The sequence below is a fragment of the Gambusia affinis genome, linkage group LG23 (genome assembly GCF_019740435.1).
Source record: "Gambusia affinis linkage group LG23, SWU_Gaff_1.0, whole genome shotgun sequence".
Classification (NCBI taxonomy): Eukaryota; Metazoa; Chordata; class Actinopteri; order Cyprinodontiformes; family Poeciliidae; genus Gambusia; species Gambusia affinis.
The window spans coordinates 17,972,947-17,997,138 of NC_057890.1; the positions used below are offsets into that span (position 1 = coordinate 17,972,947).

Sequence of the window (24,192 nt, forward strand, 5' to 3'; positions counted from 1 at the left end):
ATGCAGCCACTAAGCTTCAGGGAATCGTCAAATGATATTTCCTGAAGGTCTGATTGAGGTTAATATTTGAAAGTAGCAAATATCCTTCAGGGAACTTTTCATTCATTCCATTAATATTCCCAGAGGCAAACTTGGAAAGCTGCTACTACCTTTTTGTAAATGTCTAGAGAATATTCCCTGAGGGGTTCAATCTAAAAACGTGTTCCCTACACAGAGCCTTCCTTAAAGGTCACCAAAATCACTAAAGTCTTATAATTCTTTAGTTTTCACTTTCTGAAGAAGAAGGATTAGTTCTGGGTAGCAGGGCAGTAATGAACAGAATCAGAAACTGAGACTGTATCCTTTACGTTTCAGAAAGGCAGTGCTTGTTATCCACATTAATCTAGTTAAATAATCCTTTTGAGTAATTTCGCATCTTCTGCCAGTGAAACTAGAATGTGAATGAGGTAAAAAGCTGAATATATTAAAACGGGATGAATCGGCGCTCTGTTTCATTCATATGAACCTGTTGGACGGCTAAGCTCCGCCCCTTCCGGATGAGTCAGGGAGGTGCCGGTGATGAATGAGTAACGCTCTCTTGCAGATGCGGCTCCACGTCAGTCTGCCGGTGTCGGCGTGTCGCTGAGCCCCGCGGGGAGACGGCCGGAGGCGGACAGGTAAGACTCCGGTTCCGGTTCTGGTTCTGCTGACAGAACTCTGCCGGGTTCTGGAAACGGGCTTGTGGTGACAGAAACTCCGGCAGCGCCGGTCATTTGCTTCATATCGCCTGTTTTTCTCTGTTGTCTTCGGATATTTCGGTGGTTTATTTGTTATTTTTCAGTTATTTGTTTTCATGTGGTTTTCTTTGATGCATCAGGTTTTTATTTGAACATTTAAAAATGTCTTGGAAACCATGAGCTTCAACTGAAACCTACAGTTTTATCATAATCACTCAATGTAACTAAACAGCTGAAGATAAAAAGTTATTTATTGTAACATAACGGCAAAGCATTGTCAAAGTTATGTAAAATTATTATTTATAATTTTGCTATTTGAGCTGCCTTCATTTATTTCAAACTAAAGGAACTATTATTTAATACAGTTCTTTCACTTTTAAACAATATATTATTTATTCATTTTTATTTATTTCTTAATCAGCTGATTTTTGCTGGGTGACATTTATTATTTTACATCAGTAAAATAATAAATGTCCAGCCACAGAAACTAACTCAAGACCATTTAAAGCAGGGCTCTCAAACTCCAGTCCTCCAGTCGCTGTCCTGCAGTTTTTAGATGAGCTTTAGGTAAAAAACACTGGAATGAAAAGGTTTAATTACCTCCTCTTTGTGTCCATCAGTTCTCAGAACCTTAATGACCCAATTATTGTATTCAGGTGTGGAGCAGCGGCCCTCGAGGACCGGAGTTTGACACCTGATTTAAAGCATCTAAGTATTTACTTTTTTATTTAATAATAGCTAAAAATAGCTCATGTATTTTTTTTAAACTAATAATAAATATATTTTCCTTTTTTAGAGCAATATCTTCTGCATTTTATTATAAAAACTTTCCAAATGTTAAAAAAGCCTAAAAGTCAAAACTTCTGTTAATCTATATTAAATTAAAATAAACATTTAATGCCTCTTTAAAACTTTATTGATAGGTAAATAAAACTTCTTGCCTCTTTTTTAAAAACAATTCAACACCCTAAAACTCAAGATTTCTGTTTAGTTACTGATATAAAAATAAACATTTAATGTCTCTAAAAATGTTTTTATTTTTCAGTTTCTCTCTGTGAGTGAAGATAAAAACTTTGTTCCCAGAAGATTTTAAGATTTTGTTCTTATTATGATTTAAGCTGCTTAACGAGTTCAGAAAAAGTTAATATTTTTTGTGAATTTTAACAGAAAGAGGAAGTTTTTCAACCAATCAGGAGACGGAGCCTGAGGGGTTCAGTTAGAACAGAAACAGGTTGAACTTTGACCTGATGGTGGTAATAAGTTACCAGGAACTTCTGGCAGATTATTTCCAGTTTCAGACGATTCTGCTTTTTTATTAATGTTTACAAGTAACCTTTAGGCAGCATAAAATGACTGAGATTTGACCAGTAGGAGCACCATACAGTGACATTTTTAATTAAAGTTGATCAAATTTACTTAGTTTTCATTTATTTGTACCAGTTTGTAATAAAAATATAAAAAATAAATTATTAAAAATGGGCAAAGATTTATAGTTGTTATAGTTGTAAAATTTGTATTTTTAAAGTTTTGCCACTGAAAAAGGGACTCAGATTTGTGGCATAATAAATGAAAGTTGTTCAGTTTTTAATTTAGTTAAATTTTATCCATTTTAGTTCTTGAAATTCTTTCCTATTTCAAATTAAATTTAAATAAAATAAAATACTGCTTGTGATAATAATTCTTCTTCTTAAATTAAAATAATCTAAAATAATTATCATAATCACCGGACAGTTGTGACTCTGTCTGCTAAAATATTAAAGTAAAAGGAAAACAGACGAAGAACATTTTCTGTTTTATCTTCAGTTTTCCATTTAAAAAATATACATTTTGTAAAACAAAATCTTATTCTGAAAAATCATAGAAATTTAGCAACAATTAAAATTACTGACAGTTTATTGAAACCAAATTACATAAAAACAGAAAAACTTGTTTTTACCTTCCAGGTGACGCTGCAGGGATGTCTTCATCCCTCTTCTTCCTCCTCTCCCTTCTCGTCCCCACCCTGATGTTGGAGTTTCGTTACCATGACAACAGCGAAATCGAGCAGTACCTGGTCCAGGTCAACGCCGACAACCCCAGCATCACACACCTGTACAGCATCGGCAAGTCAGTGAAAGGTAACGGCAGCAGGACACACAGCAGCGTAAATCCACAAATACCTGAAACTTCTTCTAAAAACGCCAATAACTGCTGATTTTAAGAATTAAAACAGTGAATATAACTCAATATTCATTATGGAAATAATGAATATTATTTCATTAGCGCTAGAGCAGAAGATAACGTCTACAGTCTGGCTTTTGTCTTAGCAGTTTAGCTAATTAGCAGCAAGGAAAGTGAATGGTGCTCCTGGATTGGCTGCTTTTCTAAAAGCTTGTTAATAGCTAGCATAGCGCCTAGCTTCAGAACCAATTTCAGATTAACTCTGTGAAAAATAAAGCACAAATAATTTGGATAATTATGCACAAACACTGAACAGTGAATAGGCGAGGGTCAGCTTTTGAGCTAACAGTCGCAGCTACAGATCCCTCCTGGAGGACAGGAAACTGCTAGCTAACGATTGCTACCCTTGGTTTTAGCTGTGAAGGAATCTACATAACACGCTACACTTAATAGGTGTGACGTGCTCTGCTGCTAATTGTCAACACTGACAGCTAGATAACAAGGTCAGGTAAAAGTTTTCATGAAAAAAGTAGTGAGGGAGAGGAAAGGAGCTAGTTATGCTAGCTTGACTATGGCAACCTTAGCATGTAGATGTGCTGCAGAACTCGATATGTTTATGTTAAAAAATGTTTTAAAAGTTGACCAACACACCAACTTTCTGATGGATCATCAGTAAATCAGGACTTGAAGTTATCTAATGATCAGTAGCAGAAACTTATTTTTGCAACATCGGAGCATTTTTATAAAACTAAATAAAACCTCCTGAAGTTTGTTTTCTGTTTTTGAAACTGTTGGCCTTTTGAACTGATGTGAAATAGATTTTTTTTAAACATTAAATTACACTTTTCTGGGAAAAATGGAGGAAAATATCAGTCAGTTGGTTATTCAACAATAATTAATTTTTTTTTTTGTTAAATGTCTTTTGTTGAGTGTTTATTACCAATCAGTGATCGTATTACTCTGACCTTTTTGAATTCTGCACATAAAATGTAACCAAAATGTTCAAAACTAAAACTAATGCTACAACTATTAAAAACTAAAGTAAAACTAAACAATATTTAATAATAAAAGCTTGCAAATTCACTCAAAAAACTGAATCAGACAAACAAAATAAAACTGTTTTTGCTTTTTATTAGGTATTTATAGACTTTGAATTTGTGCTCAGTTGCTATAAAAATGTATTTAATCTGAATTTTATGAGAAAAATCAACAGAAAATGGAAGGAAAGTAAAAACTAAACATCGTTAGAAAAACTTTTGGTTGCAATTCCAATTTAATCCAAGCAGAAAATGTTTAAAATCTGAAGTCGTTTTGTTTCCACATGCAGAGGGACAGACGGCTCTGATCGTTGACCCGCGCAGCATCAGGTGTCTGTAACCGTAGCAACCTGGACGGCGACCAGCCCTCTGCTGCCGCCATCGAATGACGGGAAGCTTTAATCACCCGCAGACCGACACACGCAGCTAATCTGAGCTAATCCAGGACGCCAACTGGCCTCCTTCCAAAATGCCTCCTTCTTTCTGTTCTCACCTCGTCAGTCCGGGTCGGTCCGGGTCGGTCCGGGTCGGTCCGGGTCGGTCCGGGTCGGTCCGGGTCGGTCCGGGTCGGTCCGGGTCGGTCCGGGTCGGTCCGGCGGTGCCTCACCTCTCCCAGGGAGCTGCAGGCTTGCCGAGGCTCACTCAGATTAAATATCTGCGGTTGTTTCTAGTTAAAGGTGCAATCTGTAAAATCAATAGGAGAAAATCTTCACTATTAATCTATAAACACCAAAATGAGATGGACTTTTCTAATAATCTATAATCTAAAAATGTTGAAGATTATAGATTATCTAAATTTGTTCTTTAGGCACAAAACAGAAAAACTATTCAGAATGTTTTATTAAAATGGAATTAATCATCCAACATCCAACATCCATCCAACATCCATCCATCCAACATCCATCCATCCAACATCCATCCAACATCCATCCAACATCCATCCAACATCCATCCATCCAACATCCATCCAACATCCATCCAACATCCATCCAACATCCATACATCCAACATCCATCCATCCATCCAACATCCATCCAACATCCAACCATCCAACATCCAACCATCCAACATCCATCCAACATCCAACCATCCAACATCCATCCAACATCCATCCAACCATCCAACATCCATCCAACATCCATCCAACATCCATCCAACATCCATCCAACATCCAACCATCCAACATCCATCCAACATCCATCCAACATCCATCCAACATCCATACATCCAACATCCATACATCCATCCAACATCCATCCAACATCCATCCAACATCCATCCATCCAACATCCAACCATCCAACATCCATCCATCCAACATCCATCCAACATCCATCCAACATCCATCCATCCAACATCCATCCAACATCCATCCAACATCCATCCAACATCCATCCATCCAACATCCATCCAACATCCATCCATCCAACATCCATCCAACATCCATCCAACATCCATCCATCCAACATCCATCCAACATCCATCCATCCAATATCCATCCAACATCCATCCAACATCCATCCATCCAATATCCATCCAACATCCATCCAACATCCATCCAACATCCATCCATCCAACATCCATCCAACATCCATCCATCCAATATCCATCCAACATCCATACATCCATCCAACATCCATCCATACATCCATCCAACATCCAACCATCCAACATCCATCCAACATCCATCCATCCATCCAATATCCATCCAACATCCATACATCCATCCAACATCCATCCATACATCCATCCAACATCCAACCATCCAACATCCATCCAACATCCATCCATCCATCCAACATCCATCCATCCATCCATCCATCCATCCAACATCCATCCATCCATCCATCCATCCAACATCCATCCAACATCCAACATCCATCCAACATCCATACATCCATCCATACATCCAACATCCATCCAACATCCATCCAACATCCATCCAACATCCAACATCCATACATCCATCCACCCATCCATCCATACATCCAACATCCAACATCCATCCAACATCCATACATCCATCCAACATCCATCCAACATCCATCCAACATCCATCCAACATCCATCCAACATCCATCCATCCAACATCCAACCAACCAACATCCATCCAACATCCATCCATCCATCCATCCAACATCCATCCAACATCCATCCAACATCCATCCATCCATCCATCCATCCAACATCCAACATCCATCCAACATCCATCCATCCATCCATCCAACATCCATCCAACATCCATCCAACATCCATCCATCCAACATCCATCCAACATCCATCCAACATCCATCCAACATTCATCCATCCAATATCCATCCAAAATCCATCCAACATCCATCCAACATCCATCCATCCAACATCCATCCAACATCCATCCATCCAACATCCATCCAACATCCATCCAACATCCATCCATCCAACATCCATCCAACATCCATCCATCCAATATCCATCCAACATCCATCCAACATCCATCCATCCAATATCCATCCAACATCCATCCAACATCCATCCATCCAATATCCATCCAACATCCATCCAACATCCATCCAACATCCATCCATCCAACATCCATCCAACATCCATCCATCCAATATCCATCCAACATCCATACATCCATCCAACATCCATCCATACATCCATCCAACATCCAACCATCCAACATCCATCCAACATCCATCCATCCATCCAATATCCATCCAACATCCATACATCCATCCAACATCCATCCATACATCCATCCAACATCCAACCATCCAACATCCATCCATCCATCCATCCATCCATCCATCCAACATCCATCCATCCATCCATCCATCCATCCAACATCCAACATCCATCCAACATCCATACATCCATCCATACATCCAACATCCAACATCCAACATCCATCCAACATCCAACATCCATCCAACATCCATACATCCATCCAACATCCATCCAACATCCATCCACCCATCCATCCATACATCCAACATCCAACATCCATCCAACATCCAACATCCATCCAACATCCATCCAACATCCATCCAACATCCATCCATCCAACATCCAACCATCCAACATCCATCCAACATCCATCCATCCATCCATCCAACATCCATCCATCCATCCATCCATCCATCCAACATCCAACATCCAACATCCATCCAACATCCATCCATCCATCCATCCATCCAACATCCATCCAACATCCATCCAACATCCATCCAACATCCATCCATCCAACATCCATCCATCCAACATCCATCCAACATCCATCCAACATTCATCCATCCAATATCCATCCAACATCCATCCAACATCCATCCAACATCCATCCATCCAACATCCATCCATCCAATATCCATCCAACATCCATACATCCATCCAACATCCATCCATACATCCATCCAACATCCAACCATCCAACATCCATCCAACATCCATCCATCCATCCAATATCCATCCAACATCCAACATCCATCCATACATCCATCCAACATCCAACCATCCAACATCCATCCAACATCCATCCATCCATCCAACATCCATCCATCCAACATCCATCCATCCATCCATCCATCCATCCATCCAACATCCATCCATCCATCCATCCATCCATCCAACATCCAACATCCATCCAACATCCATCCATCCATCCATACATCCAACATCCAACATCCATCCAACATCCATCCAACATCCAACATCCATCCAACATCCATACATCCATCCAACATCCATCCAACATCCATCCACCCATCCATCCATACATCCAACATCCAACATCCATCCAACATCCATACATCCATCCAACATCCATCCAACATCCATCCAACATCCATCCAACATCCATCCAACATCCATCCAACATCCATCCATCCAACATCCAACCATCCAACATCCATCCAACATCCATCCATCCATCCAACATCCATCCATCCAACATCCATCCAACATCCATCCATCCATCCAACATCCAACATCCATCCAACATCCATCCAACATCCATCCATCCAACATCCAACATCCATCCATCATCCATCTAAAATCCTTACCATCTGATCAGTTTTGGTTCAGTATAAAGTCTGATTGTCTCAATGACTGAAACATCTCTCTCTGTCTGTCTCTCTCTCTCTCTCTGTTTCTCTCTCTCTCTCTCTGTCTCTCTCTCTCTCTCTGTTTCTCTCTCTCTCTCTCTCTCTCTCCTCCCCTCCCTCTCTCTCTCTCTCTCTGCAGGTCAGCAGCTGTGGGTTTTGGCTCTGGGTCTTCGTCCTCACCGCCACACCGTCGGCGTCCCGGAGTTCAAATATGTGGCCAACATGCATGGAAATGAGGTGGGAGAACAAACACGTCCATCAGAACCGACCCTGCTAGCAGGAAGCGGTTCTGAACCGACCCACAAAAGCCTTTCAGAGTCCGACTCGGTCCGTGATCCGCTTTGTGTCGGGACAACAGGCGGCGGGGCGGCCCGCTTTGTAACGCGATGAGACGGGACGGCGGCTGAGTCAACAGCAGCAGCTTAACACAGACATCAGCAGGAAGCAGCCGACCAGAGAAAAGACGTTTATTTACCTTCTTCCTCGTCTGTGTTTGTATTCAGAGTGATGTCACTGCGCTCAGGGCGGCCATCTTGGCTGAAAGTTTTACAGCTTCTATTTATTAGGTTAGCTCTACAATGGAGTAATTAGAGGCAGGTTAAGATTTTCTTTAGTTAAATCACAAGAATAAAGTTGTAACATTAACAGGATAAAGTCATGATTTTAACACCTTGATGTAAAGTCCCACATCACGTGTTTGAAAAGTTTAACTAGAAATGCACCATTTCCAACCTGAATGTGGTGGTGGCAGCATCATGCTGTGGGGAAGCTGTTGACAGATGACAGGTTGATGGATTCAGGTCAGAAAACCTCCGAGAGCGTCTTCAGCATCCTGAACATGCTGCCAGAGATGGCCTAGTCAAAGCCCTGATTTTTACAGATGTTCTCCGTCTGATCTGGCCAGAAGACTGATGAAACATTTCAGTCTGCAGACGTAAAGCTGTTTGCTACATGTTGACAGCTGCGGTGCTGCCTTCAGGGTCAACAGGGAGGATTTATTTGTTTTTTAACGAGTTTCTTCATCGTTGCGGCAAAACAGACGAGCTGATGCAAGTCCGGCGTCTTACGGATAAATTCAGATTAAAACAGATTCATCCTGCGTTTTTAAACTGCTTCCTGTTCTAACAGTGAAGAAACAGTTCAACAGAAAAGCTCCGGGCTGCCGATTAGCATCTCGTTACCACGGTAACCGTGGCTGTCCGTCGGCACCGCTAATGCGTGCAAGTCAATGAGAACGTCTTTAAAGAGACGAGTCACGCCTGGACACACAGCGGCCTCTCTCTCTCTCTCTCTCTCACACACACACACACACACACACAGGGTCGGTTAACAGAACCAGTGGAGTGTGTCGTTTCAGAGAAAACGTCCGGAAAAAGACTTCCTTTCTTCTCGATCGGTATGCACACACACATACTGACACACACACACACACATACTGACACACACACATACTGACACACACACACACATACTGACACACACACACACATACTGACACACACGTTGCAGGAGCACCGGCTCATGTTGCCTTCAGTGGCGTTCGGTTTCTGCAGACCTCATTTATTCTGAGATCGGGTTCTGCTGATCAGAATTATTGATTATTTTATTATTTTCCTCCAAACCGGATCAACTTTTACCATCAAAGCAGCCATTTTATACGGAAGACCAAAAATGACATATTTAAAAATCCATCCATCCATTTTCTGTTCACCTTCATCCATAATGGTGTCAGGAGGGTTGCTGGTTCCTCTCCAGCTGCGTTCCGGGCGAGAGGCGGGGTCACGGGGTCACCCTGGACAGGTCGCCAGTCTGTCGCAGGGCAACACAGAGACACACAACCATTCACACACACTCACACCTAGGGAGAATTTAGAGAAACCAATTAACCTGACAGTCATGTTTTTGGACTGTGGGAGGAACCAGAGAACCCAGAGAGAACCCACCATGCACAGGGAGAACATGCAAACTCCATGCAGAAAGACCCCGGGCCGGGAATCGAACCCAGGACCTTCTTGCTGCAAGGCAACAGCTCTACCAACTGCACCACTGTGCAGCCCATATTTATAATTAAAAGCAGAAATATGAATTTTTTTTCTTTACACGTTCATTTTAGTCAAAAAAATTATTTCCCTTATTCACGCATTTTCATCAAAAAATATAAATATATTTTGTTTTTGTTGTCAAAATTTTTGTACTTTTCTTTGTACATGCATTTTTTTTAAAGTTGATTTTCCTCATATTTTATTTTTAAATTTTTCATATTTTTCTTTTAAGACGACTCTACAGTCGTCAGCAGCTGCATGCAGACACACTTTTCACTGCGTCTTTGTTTTATGGCGTTATTCTGACCTCCATTATTCAGCGCTGATACAGTAAATGAAAGCCTGCTCTGTTCTTACAGTGAAGTAGATCTAAACAGCTGCATTCTTACAGAAACATGAAACTCAATCAAGCCTCTGTCTCTGCAAACGGTTGGAGGAATTAGATTTAAAGAACAAACCAAATTCTGCAACTCAACAACATTAGCTGCATTAGCTAACGGTTTGCAATAAAAACAATGGACCAGCAGGAAAACAACAACATCTCCACCTTAATGTGTGTTTATTATTTTGATTAACTGAGGAATGTTGTTTCTTTTGGGATAAAGGAGGAGATTTCCTGTCCTTCCTGTAAATCTAGCAGCAAACTTCCCTCAGGCTTTGTCTTTCTGAAGACGGTTTTAACACGTTCCACCTTTACTCCGCTGAAAAGCCGAACCCTTCTGCTAATGCACAGCAAGATAAACAAAACTCAGCTTCCTATCTAAACTGACCAGAAACGTCTGATGACTGATGAGGAGGAGATGTGGCCCAAACTCTCAACAAAACTGGAGATAAATTAAAATACCTGCAGCTGAGATGATCTGACAGCCAGTCATTAATCCAAGTCTTTCCTTAAATCCTCCATTAAAATCCTTTCAGCTCCTTCAGTGCACATTCAGACTGCAAGGCTGATTTCTGCTGTTGGAAACTGCAGGAGGGCAGTGGACACGCTTCCGCTAATCCGCTAATAGCATAGCTAGTTTTTCACTTGGCACTTTTGCTAACTTTATAAACATTTAGCGCTCTCAGCCTTCCCTAAATTAATTTTTCCAGATTACTGGGATGTTTTGTAAAATGTCTTAAATTCATAAGTCTAAAGTTATGGCATTAAAAAGTCTTAAATCCATAAAAATAAATTGATGCTTGGGGATTCTAGTTTTTCTAGTTTTTCTTTTTTTATAGTTTTGAATTGAAGTTGGCACTTTAGCTTTCTCTAAATAATAATGTTGGTGTAGCTCTTCAGCATTAGCTTCATTAAATACTGTGTTGGTGCAGTGCTTTAGCATTAGCTTAGTTAAACAGTGTGTTGTATACATGTTAGCATTAGCCTCCTCTAAATGCCAATGTTGTTGTTGTGTTTTAGCAGTAGTTTAGCTAGTGGAAAATGCTCTATCATATGTGCTGCCAGCTGGATATCAACCTTTCTGCTGCTAGCTTGGTGGTAACCAGATTGTTTAGAGGCAAAAATAACTTTGTGCAGCAATCTGGGGACAAAAGCTTAGAAAATTTCCATTTTCTCACTTTAAAAATGAAACAATTTTCTGCTAATTTAACTCGATCTTGTAGCTTTAAACGTTTCCTTGGATGGACATTCAGTGCAGCAATTCAAACACGTTGTATTTATCCAGTTTGTCTGTTTTCTTTATGCTGAGACTAAATAAACATCAGATAAAGGAGCTTGGCAGGAAAAAGAGCATCGCTGATGTCTGTTGGGAACAATGGCGCTTTGTGGCACTGAAGATTGAAATCTCAGCCTTTGGATGCTCACAATAGCAAACACAGAACAGTTTCTATTGGGGCCGCAGCCGTACTGGGTAATTATTCCAGCAGGGTGTGTTTGACTGTGACAGGAAGCAGGAAGGCGTTTAGGTGGATGACAAAGGAGAGAAGAACGACGGCTGGAGGCAGGGACTCGTCCTGACTTGTTTCTAAAGACTCTGCGCATTTACACCTTCTCACCTTTCCCACCGTTCTCCTTTTCTGCTCCCTGAAGCTCGCAGTCGTTCACAGCGTTCCCCTTTCCTCCCAGTCCCCACCGACCAACGATCCCCTTCCTTCCAGGAAGAGCCGCCTACCTGTGAGCCGCCGCTGGATCGGGTTCCCACCTCCCCGACTCGCATCACTTCAACAACAAAACAAAACAAAACAAAACAAAACAGCTCTGCTACAGTTTCTCTTCTCGTGATACATTGAAACGTATTTATCATTATTCTGCATGTTTGTTTTTTTATCCGTTTCCTGTCAATTTATTTGTCTAGAATTGAAAACAAAAACATTAAACCCTAAATTCCCTCCCAGAAACTTCAGCTCCGATTTTTAATTGTCTTTTATTAGATCTTGGAACAAAGGCTCCCATAAGGGCCGCTAAAATAACATTTCAGAAAAAAGTCATAGTTATTAGAAAGAAGTAAAAACCCAAAACTCAAGATTCTGAGAAAAAAAAAATCTAAATTTTGAATTCTGTCTGAGAATTCAGAGATTTTTTCTCAGGATTTTGACTCGGGGTTTTATTCTGGGAAAAAAATCTGAACTCTGAGCTAAAAGTCAAAATTCTGAGAAAAAAATGTGAAGAATTCAGAACTGTAAGAAAAAAATCAAAATTCAGATTTTTATTCCTCAGAATTCAGAGAAAATTTTTACTTTTTCTCAAAATCTGGACTTCTGGTCTCATTCTGAAAAAAAAAATGAATTCTGAGTTTAGAGTTAAAATTCTTAGAAAATGAGATAAAAAGTCAAACTTCAGATTTTTCCTCAGATTTGTAAATGTCTCTTCAGTGGATCTCAGGAGGAAACGCTGAATGACGTCAGAATTAGTTTCTCTGGTTCTGCCTGTAGTTTCTGTCGGCCAGGACCAGCTGTAGAAAGGCGGGAATCGCCATGGAAACGGTCCACTAATCATTTCCTGAGCCCTCCGAGTTAAACACAAACTAACCAGCTGTCTGTGTTTGTTTCTTGTTCTGTTCAGGTTCTGGGTCGCGTTCTCCTCCTCCAGCTGATCGCTGAGCTGGTCCGCGGTTACCGTGACAACGAGACCTGGTCGCTGCAGCTGCTGAACAGCACGCGCATCCACATCCTGCCGACCCTGAACCCGGACGGCTTCGACGAGGCCGACACAAACTGCCTGCTCAGCCAGGGCAGGTGAACCCTCAACCAGTTTGTTTTATTTTATCTGACAGACAAACGAGTTCAGATCTTCACTTCTTTTCCCTGAGTAACCATCTGAAAAGTGCGGCATGCTTTTTAAATTCTTATTACACGTTTCTGAAATTTTATTTTTGTGAATGGAAGCTGTTATATATTGTCTCCAGGGTTTGTAAGGTGCTTGAAATCCAAGAAAGTCATTGAATTGAGGTGTTTTCAGGGTTTGGAAAGTACTTGAATTCTGTTTAAAGTGCTTGAAAGTTATTAAAATTCATGCTGAACAGTTTGGTAATGAAGGGCAATTTAATGTTTGGTTAAAAGCCTAAATTTGGAAAATATTATTCACAGTTGAAACCAGGTATTTACATTCAGATTTTTAAATTTCTCAGTCTGAAGTTAAATCAGAAATCTTGCCTTGAAAGTAAATTTTTGCTTTGTGAAAGGTGTAAAAGTTTTGTATCACTGGAGATTTTATGTCTGAATATGTTCAGATTTTTTTACAAGATTAATTTTTACAAGAAATATTCTGAAATTTCATCTTTTTTTATTCATTCTGTAAATGTTTGAACAGAGATGTATTTAAATCGGACATAAATGAGGCATTTTATGGCATCACAACTAAAATGTTTTGCTTTTGTTAGAACAAGGAGTTTTTTCCATTAAAGCTGGAAACAATGGACTTCCCTTTGTTTCCACTGTCCTCAAAAGTTTTAAGACATTTTAAGATCTTAATGGAAAATCAAAATAGGAAGAATTTTTTTAACGGGCAGCTGAACATTTTGTGACATCAGATGAAAAAATGAAACCGTTTTGCTCCAGGAAACCACGCCCAGGCTGGCCGCCGGTCATCCTGGGTGTGACCGGCGGTTAAAGCCTGTAAGCGTCCCATCAGGTGTGTTTTAGGGCCTCGTTAAGCCGACTCGCCTCGTTAAGCCGGAGTGTGTTGTCGGTCGGGTCCCAACGCTCCAAACATTTTCCTCTTGCTTTAAACAGAACGAGGCAGAAACTTGACTTGTTCTCAGTTCTGCACCAATTTCTTCAAACTCGATGTTTTATCTTCGATTGGGTTCAGATTTTTACAGATTTGATTCTGAAAAGTGTGGCATGTTTTTGGTTTTAGCCTTTCTGATTAGGATTGTTGTAATAAGCAATAAACCAGTTAATCACAGGCTTACAGGCTTTCTTTTATAAATATTTTAAAGCTCTCAACTTTCAGATGCAAAAGCAGTTTTGAGCGTTTTGGTCACTTGTCCATAATTTGGACACTTTTCCTCTAACTGGTTTCCTTCCAGGAAAATCCTCAGTTTTATTTTAGCGACTTTGCTCCAGTCACCCTCTCTGTTCTCTCCGGCTCAAGCGTTTCTGATTTCCTGACGTTTCCCTCCGATCTGATCGATCTCTGTCCGCTTTAGGCTAAACCATAACGGCGTCGATCTGAATCGGGGATTTCCTGACGCTTTCGCTGGTCTTCGAAAGCAGCAGGATCTGAATGAGGAGCAGAGGGAAGCTGAGGTTGGTTTCAGTTGGGACTTCCTTTTATTTAATGAATATAGCCTGCTTTTGAGTCATTTTTACAGTGTTAATATTACACACTGTGACAATCAGATGTACTTGTTTCAGGATCTATAATTAAATAATTTAGGTTTAAAAGGGGATTCAAATGATTCCTGGCAGGAGTTCAATGTAATTTCCACATTTGAAATTTTCATCTCATTGTTTTGTAAGAAAACACAAAGAAAATGCTACTGAAAAAAACCTTCATTTTGTAAATGTTAAAGGAATCGGTGAGAACAAGTTATGTGGTTGTTTCCTGGAGAACTGGTTTTATTTTGTAGGAACATATTGCAGCCAGTTGGCTAACCCATTTATGTTTCAGGTGTCGGGTGACAAGGAGAGTTAAAGCTGAAACAAATCACTTTGTAGATTGAAAGAACTGTTAGCTACCCTTCAGAGTGGCTGTTAGCATTGTTAGCTACTCCTCAAGATGTAGCTAATAATGCTAAGCTAGTTCTTAGCTACCTTTCACAGTGGCTGTTAGCATTGTTAGCTACTCCTCAAGATGTAGCTAATAATGCTAAGCTAGTTCTTAGCTACCCTTCACAGTGGCTGTTAGCATTGTTAGCTACTCCTCAAGACGATTATAAGAACTGTTAGCTACCCTTCAAAGTTGGTAAAGGATATAGCTATCAGGTGGCTAACTATTAGCTTCCCTTCAAGGTTGTTTTATGATACCGTTATTAGATGGCTATAAGGACTGTTAACTGCTCTTCAAAGTTGGTAAAGCAAATAAGGCAGCTAACTGTTAGCTACCCTTCAAAGTGGCTGTAAAAACTGTTGGCTAACAAACAAAGTGGCTCTGTAGCTAAAAGTACTATTAGGTACCTTTACCTTATAAAGGTTAGCTGGTTGTTGATCATGACACATGAGTTTCTAGTTAGGGTGACCAGACGTCCTCTTTTTCCCGGACATGTCCAACTTTTCAGACCTAAAAAAATGTCCGGGGGGAATTTAAAAATCATCCGGGATTTTGGTCAACTGCCTCAAAACACATTACATAGCTTACAGTGCATTGTGATTACATTGCCACTCCGTTCCACTACTCCATTCCAGGTTTCTTTGTATGGCAAAGAAACGTTTGTCCGCCATTCTACCCCCCCCCCCCCCCCAACAAAAAATAAGTGTCCTACTTTTCAGAAACTCAAATCTGGTCACCTTATTTCTAGTTAACTTTTATTCAGTAAAAAATGAAGATTCTGTTTGGATGCAGATATTTCGGTTTGGCTGGGAGGACGGGAGGTTCAGTTTTAGAGAGATTAAATTCTGGGCTTGACAGAGAGAGCTAGTTTTCATTAGCTTAGCATTGTAACAGATCCATGTGATCAGACAGTAAGATCCACTGAGGTGGTTTATATTGCAAACAGAAGAAGCTCCAGTACTGCGCCTTGGGGGACGACCAGCTTTATGAGTTATGACTGTCATGGTGGATATTTGTTAAACATTAAAATACTTGTGTAGCTTTAAGATAGCTAAAGGCGAGCTGCCAACTTCTTTGACCGACCAATCCAGTTTCTGAGAAATATTGCAACCAATTTTAAACTAACATGAATCAAAATATCCTGACTTATCTGTTCGATCATGTTTTCCTGCAGCAGCCAGACAAATGCTGGCAGGCATTGCAAATGTTGGAGTTTCTGTCTGAACCTGCCACTAGAGAAGGAAAATGAAGTTTATTTAACTCCTTTCCTCCCTGCAGCTGAGCAAAAACCACATCCTGATATAAAAATGAGAAGTAAATAAATCCAAACCAGCTCAACATTAGTATTTTATTCAAACTGCCTTCCTAAAATCCCATCGTAGAGCTTTTCTGAAGATTAATCCATATTTAATGAGCAATAAATCGATTCATCGCACGATAAATTAAAACTAGCTCAATAATTTCCATTTGCAGGATTTATCATTTTTCCAAAACGTTTGGTGACAGTTTTGTTTATAGACACTATATAATTCATTTTGTTTGTTGTTTCTGTTGCCTTATTTATTTTGGATATTTAAAAAGTCTTCCAGTTCCAGTGTTAAATAATGCTTAGTATTTATAGTTTATCAATCTTGAATTATTACCATTATAATACTTGAAAATGGTCAATATTATTGTTTATCACGATAAATTCTGAGATAATTTATCACCCGGCAAAATGTTATTGTGACAGGTCTATCTGTGTCAGCAGTATTTAAGGTCTGATGGTGTTTTGTTCAGCTGATTTTTCGGTCATGTGATCCAGGTGAGAGCTGTGATTGGTTGGCTGCAAAGCGAAACTTTTGTTCTCTCTGCCAACCTTCATGGAGGCGCCATGGTGGCCAGTTATCCTTACGACAACGGCGACCAAGGTAGAATCAAACCCAGAAACCTCTTGTTGCTAAATTCTGCTGCAGGTTTTAATTCAACCATTTATGTCTGTATCTTTTTCTTTAAGGTGTTAATTAGTGTTAGAAATAGTTTCAGTTTCCCGGCTGGTTTTGCAGGTTCTGTTTGGATGGTCGAGCCCAGCATCTCGCCTGATGACGACGTGTTCGTCCACCTGGCTAAGGTTTACTCATACAACCACGCCTCCATGCACAAGGGGAACCTCTGCGGCGACAGCGGACCTTTCCAGGACGGCATCACTAATGGCTACAACTGGTACAAGCTGGAAGGTGAGCATGAAAACTAAAAACTAAACTACAGTATTTTTAAAATCTTTATATCATGTTATTATTTCTTTAAAAAATCCTTTACTCTCCATGGCAACCATTCAGCTGTTCAAAACACCTTGGAGGACCTAGCTCCGCCTTCGAATCACAGCACTGCCTCCACTCGGCTCCTTCAGACTAGCCGGTAGCAATTAGCGAACAGCTGCTCATTAGAGGAGCTGCTGCTCAGAGCAGCGCTGGTAAAAACTTTAAAGGGTTGATGGAGGAGCCATGTTGGGATGACTTCCTGGAGGCGGAGCTTCAAGAGCAGGAGTTTTAAAGAGACAGAGGCCCAATTTTAAGACGTTAAAACATGAAGTAAAGTTCTTTTGAGTCAGGAAAGTCAAATCAAGACCCTGAATGTTCGTAAAGGCCTGGTTGTGCCAGAATGATGAAACTCAATAACAAACTGTTAAAATATGAATAAATATTTGCTCCTGCATGCCATAAGTTCTTGTTAAGGTTTCATATTGATCAGTTTCTCCACTCAAAATCAGACTTCATAGTATTAATTTATAACTATTTGTTAAGCGTGTCCTTTTGTTTCTCATGTTGATCAGACTTCAAGTAAAGCTGAGCCAGAAGTGTTATAAAAGTAAGAAATACTGCCACCTCAATGTTTTTGACCATTTTCATAGAAAATTTGCTATAAACTCTAAATTATGCATTCGTATAAAAAACTGCAGGGATCTGTTGATTATGCCTGAATTAGACTGATTGATGTAATTTGATGTCTGGAGTCTAAGGGACCACATAAAGGGCTGCAGTGGGCCAGATTTGGCCCACGGGCCAAGAGTTTGACACTTAATTTGCAGAACGGGCCGGTGCTGATTAGAAACTGGGTGCAGCTGTCAGGGGAGAGCAGCAGGCAGGCCGAGTGAGAGAGAGGAGCAACGAGCCGTAAACAAACATGAAAACAGAAATCTAAAAGCAAACAGAACACCAGGAATAAACAATAAACATGATCTAACCAAAACAAACTAAAAGACAAAACAAAAAACAGAAGCTATGGCTAATCATGAATGGAAAACGCATAACGCCGCCCCTTTAAGAGCTTCTGTGTGGTTCCAGGTGGGATGCAGGACTACAACTACGTTTGGGCTCAGTGTTTGGAGCTGACGCTGGAGCTTTCCTGCTGCAAGTTTCCTCAACCCAAAGAGCTTCCTGCCCTGTGGATGGACAACAAAAAGGCTCTGCTAGCTTACATCCGGCAGGTCCACCTGGGTGAGAACACGCGTTAGCTTTAGCCCAAAGCTAACACCAGGCGCTGAAAGGATTGATGGGTCTCTGTCGTCTTTTAGGGGTGAAAGGTCAAGTGTTTGATGGTTGGGGGATGCCGGTGCAGAACGCGGTGGTGGAGGTCGAGGGTCGCAGGAATATATGTCCGTTCAGAACCAACCAGCATGGAGAATATTACCGGCTGCTGTTGCCTGGAATCTACACCTTCAAAGTAAATAATAATTACACGTTACTACTTTTAAAATTCTACCTGCACTTATTAGATCTCAGGTTTTAAACTATGTACGGCAGCACAAGAAGGAAAAAACAAATTTTTTCAAATAAGGAATGCAAATAGACGATGCAAATGAGCCGTGTTTCCAGAGCACAATGACGTTACGCACAGCTGTAGAAAATAAATGATGTAGAAATGTTTTAGTTTTAATGGCAAAAATTAAAATAACTCATATTAGTAACAAAATCAGGCAAAAGATTTTTCTCCAAATGAGTTTCTTTCAATAAACGAGCTTCATCAGAAACTGTGCCTGCTGAAGTTTTGGTTAAAACATTTTTGGTTTTCATTCGGAGAGCAGAAAATCCAGAAATTTTAAATACTTTAAAATAAAACTACTGAAGTAAAAGTAAAAAGTAAAGCATAGAAAAAAATACTCCTGAAAGGAAAATTTTTTGAGTAGATGTAACTAAATCCCTGCATATCAAATCTGCCAATAAATCTCAGTTTCTTTTTTTTTTCCTTCTTTCTGATTTTGGTCTCAGGTGTCGTATCCGGGTCACGAGGTTCTGACAGAAACGCTCAGCGTCCCGTACGATCCAGAACAATATTCTGCAATGAAGCACGACTTTAAGCTGCAACGCGTTGCCTCGGCAACGATCAGTGATCAAGCTGAGCCGACCCTGTCTTGTAATTACTCATTACTGCCTCAAGGTGGCGGCGCCGCGGCCGGATCGGCCTGGTCCGGACTGACAGTTGGGTTCAGTTTAGTGACGGTGCTTCAGTCTCTGATGGACTGAATAACTCTGAACCAAACCGCGAAACCCGACCAAAACCAAACGAGGTCAGAGGTCAATGAAGGTTGGCTTTACTGCTGCTGGTTTATGTGCAGAGTGAAGGAAGATGAGCTGCCAAGTGAAAACAAGGCTTTAGCAACATCAAAGGCCAGGAAAAACAGAACAAATTTCAACAAATCAAAGAAATGATGGCTGGATTCCATCTATCTGTTTCAGTATGGAAGAAGATTAGTGCCAAAGAAAAAAAAAATTTAGATTTTTTTTTTTTTATCAGAATTCTGTAATATTCTGGGATCACAAATCAGAATTATAATTTTTAAAAAGTCAGAATTCTGAGGTTAAGGTAAAGATTAAAAAATGTCGAGAAAAAAGTCAGAATTTCTAAATTTAAGTAAGAATTAAAGTCAACAATTTGAGGAAAAAAATCAGAGTTCTGAGTCAGAATTTTGAGGTTAAAGTCAAAATTCTAAAAAATTTTAAAGGCAGAAAAGTCCAAATTTGTGGAATTTTTACTTTTGTCAGAATTCTGATTTTTTACATATTTTTTTAAAGTCTGAGTTTTGGGATTAAAGTCAGCATTTTGAGAACAAAAGTGAATTTAAAGTCAGTTTTTAGGCTAAAGTCAAAATTAGCTGTTTTTTTTACCGGCCCTCACCCTCTTCTCTAGTTTATTGTTAAATTCAGTTAAACAGAAATTGTTTTTGCATTAAAATGTAAAACATATTTAACTAATTTTACGTTTTCCCAACCACTGATACATTTCTGATGTTAGAACGTGTGTTTTATTCATGAAGAGTTTTTATTAACATTACTTCTGGAAAAATTGCTTTTAATTTTTTTTCTAATGCACTAATCATTTAGCATAGCTAATGCTAAAGCTGAAATAAGTTTGGTCAGAATAATTTCCATAATAATTCACATAACATTATACAAATTTATTATTTAATATTTATACTTGTTACAGTATTTATTAACTAAATTCAAAAATAGTTCTGCTATGCTAACTGTTCATGTTTCAATCTTTTTATAGACACGTAGTTGTTGGCAAAATTTATATATTTTATAATATCTACATTTATTGTCTGTATTTTATTGCAATTTAATAAAAAGTCATATAAAGGTTAATTGTAATTTCTGATTTCAGTGAAAAATCTTTAATTCTAGATGTTTGAGGATCGTAAGGCGGTATCGTGGAAAGCTAGCTACAGTTAAAACAAATATTGCTGATTGTTTTATGGTCTTGGCTTTTCACAGAAAGCTACGTTTGTGAACTAACTGCAGGTTTTAAGGTTATATGAGTAACTAAATCAAATCAACTGCTGAATAAACGTAACTAGACACAACTTTTAATTCCATAGAGAGAAAATTATGAGCTAACAGCTAATTCAGGCTCGCTAGCAGCGTAAGGTTACCTACAGCGAGAAGGTTGATGAAGGTTTTGCTATAATTATTTTTCCAGATTATCCAGTTTTATAAACCAACATATTTCTATAGGTCATTCATCATAAAAATGAACTTTATCGTAATAAACTAGTTATGAAAGTAACGAAGAATCAGCTGTTAGCCAAATAAATAGTTAGCTAACAGTGTAGTTGTTTTTTTGTTTTTTTTTATGGTAATCTTAATTTGAAGCAATATTTCAGCATATATGTAAATGAAGTCCAAGTCTAAAGCCAAAACTTTAAATTGATTAATTCAAGATGATCTATGATGGTGTGTTAGGTTCCTTGCAGACGGAGAAAAGGAGCTAAAAAGATTTTTAGCGTAATCTCAGAAATTTTCTGGAATAAATTTGGAAATTTTTGAGTTTGAAAAATTAGAAATTTTCTAGAAAAAAATATGACATTTTTAGATTGATTTCAGAAATTGCCTGGAAAAAACCTGGAAATTTCTGAGTTTCAAAAGTCATAAAGTTTTGACTTTTAGAAATCTGCAGTTGCCAAAGTCTAATATTTTCAACTTTTGAATCTCAGAAATTTCTTTTTTTTTTTTAACCTCAAAATTTGGGGTGTTTTTTTTTCCAAGAAAATTATTGACTTAAGAAGCATAGAAATTTACTTAATTTCTTTTTATAAAATGTATTTTTTAATTTTTTTGGCAGCAATGTAGCCCTCCTCTTTCTTATATCTACAGTGGCTCTAGTATAGTATCTCATAAGCATCTCCAGTAACTAAATTTGAATTTAAAATGCCACTGGGCGGCTGGGAATTGTCATAATAGTTCAGTTTTTATATAAAAGCATTTATTTTTCTGTGTGTCTAATTTAGACAGGTACAAAACTCCAACGTTACCCTGGGAGGTAATTTTTATATTCCTGCTCCTCAGACATGAAAAGGGTTTAAATTAGTTTTTTCCTTTTCAGAAAACGTCAGGGAGGAAAAATCCTCTGCCTCAGGACTTGGTGAAGTCTTTCCAACCTGAGATTCACTCCAGTTAGTTGGAGTGTAATTTTATCTGTGTGGAAAAGCTTTTTAAAATTAGCACTTGAAAGGAGAGAGAGCTGCTTTTAGAACGGCTGGGATTAAAACCAGAGCAGAGCTTTCAGCACACAGAGAGGAAAACACCTAACTGGTTTAGTTCCCCTCACAAATGAGTGTTTTCCATCACTGTTGGGGATTTTTTTAAACACTAAATTGCAACAAAAAAGTAAAAATATATTGTTTAGTTTGTAAAATAGATCAAATGTGCAATAATAAGACACACTAAAATGACTGAGTATAAGAAAAATACTTGAGAGCACCACCTGGTGGCCAATCTTGGTATCTGACTCTAAATAATTTCATAAAAACATATATTTTAAAAACTTTAACATTTATTTAGAGGTAGAGTTAATCCACGTTTAAAACAGCTTCAAAAACTTTATATAAATATTATTTTATTAACTGTAACTGACATACTCAAGTGTTTTCTTAATACATCAAAAGCATTCTTTATGACTTTAAATCTTGTGTGAACGCTAGAACTTTAGGTGAGTCTTTACGTCATTAAACAGAGGTTTATCCGTAACAGCAGGACGTCTGTTTGTTGCTCCAACACAAATCCCGTTTAATTTAATGTTTAATTTAGGGATTTAAACTGAGTTTAGGTGAATTAAGGACGGATTAGCGCTCCGGTTTTTATCCCTGAAGTTCCTGGATTGTGGGAACGGTTCAAACCTCAGGACATGATCAACTCTTCAACTGAATCAGGAGGCAAATAGTAATCATGGATGTCATAAATCTTGTGGTAGCTGCTAGCTTATTTGGCTCAGACTTATTCTCACAACTTCAGGGTAAAACAGCGATGTGACACTTCAAATCTGACGTATTTCTTGCCATATTTCAGGTTTTTCTACTTTTGTTACTGTTTAATATGGAATTTTGCCTCATAAAACCTTCTGTGCCGCGCTGGATTGGGAGCGACTGCAGGATTCAGTCGCTCCTCAGACATCAGACCTCGGTAAAGCAGATGCCTTTCATGTTATTATTTTTTGTTTGTTTATTTGCTGTGAAAAACTGATGGAAAGCAAAATGTGCTGAACCAGGTTGTGGAAGATATGAATAAAAAAAACTGTGTGGGCATCTTTATTTCATTCAGGAAATGCTTGTTTTGAGTTTGCTGTTTGATAAAGAAGAAAGTTTTCGATTAAACCAAGAGTATGAGGTTTTAAAAAAATGGATTTTCAATATTACTGCAATTGATTTTCAGTTATTTGCAGCTAAAAGCAAGGTTAGAGTTAACGTTAGAGTTAACGTAAATCTGAACCTGAGGGAATTTGATAACCAGCTTTATGAACATCAGATGAGCCATTTAAAGACTAAAAACAAAAATATCAAAGAAAAGAAGCTCATTTTTAGGCACTGCCGCTGGAGTTGGATTAGCTTTAAAATACTCAATTAGTATTTTAATACTAACTGGCTACTAAAATACCCAGTTAGTATTTAATTGGGTTTTTCAGATACATATTACACTAGGTGTAAAACGCACCTGAAGTACAGACACACTGCCCTCTTGTGGCCAGATATAGAAACTACATTTAAACCATTAAATAAAACACATTTTTCCCCTGAATGTTGACAGTCCACTTCAGATGCATTATCTTATTTATTATAACTTTTTAACTATTATACTATATCTCATTTTTGCATATTTTTTTAAATCATACTAAATATGCGAAATTGAGATTGGTATAACCTCAACAAAGAGAAAAAATTAAACATAGGTAAGTTAAGTAAAGTTAAGTATGACGTCCGAAACATGAAAAATTTGGTCATAGGTTAGTATGTCGTCCGAAACATGAAAATTTGGTCATAGGTTAGTATGACGTCCGAAACATGAAAAATTTGGTCATAGGTTAGTATGTCGTCCGAAACATGAAAAATTTGGTCATAGGTTAGTATGACGTCCGAAACATGAAAAATTTGGTCATAGGTTAGTATGTCGTCCGAAACATGAAAAATTTGGTCATAGGTTAGTATGTCGTCCGAAACATGAAAAATTTGGTCATAGGTTAGTATGAC

The 24,192-nt window shown here is 38.8% G+C and overlaps 1 protein-coding gene across 1 annotated transcript; it reads left to right on the top strand.

The window, feature by feature from the left end:
* Window positions 1-556: 556 nt before the first annotated feature.
* Window positions 557-23,259, top strand: cpm (carboxypeptidase M). The gene is made up of 10 exons (XM_044108240.1): window positions 557-656; window positions 2,660-2,833; window positions 8,137-8,234; window positions 13,044-13,216; window positions 14,632-14,731; window positions 16,999-17,104; window positions 17,240-17,410; window positions 18,518-18,670; window positions 18,748-18,896; window positions 19,442-23,259. The coding sequence occupies exons 2-10, from the start codon at window positions 2,674-2,676 to the stop codon at window positions 19,694-19,696; spliced, it is 1,365 nt and encodes a 454-aa protein (XP_043964175.1). The 5' UTR covers window positions 557-656; window positions 2,660-2,673; the 3' UTR covers window positions 19,697-23,259.
* Window positions 23,260-24,192: the final 933 nt, after the last annotated feature.

Excerpts from the sequence above, each read along its gene's own strand:
- cpm (XM_044108240.1), top strand. The coding sequence starts at position 2,674 with ATGTCTTCATCCCTCTTCTTCCTCCTCTCCCTTCTCGTCCCCACCCTG. Across the intron at positions 13,217-14,631 it reads TGCCTGCTCAGCCAGGGCAG|GCTAAACCATAACGGCGTCG; the intron begins GTGAACCCTCAA and ends TGTCCGCTTTAG. Across the intron at positions 17,105-17,239 it reads TTACGACAACGGCGACCAAG|GTTCTGTTTGGATGGTCGAG; the intron begins GTAGAATCAAAC and ends CTGGTTTTGCAG.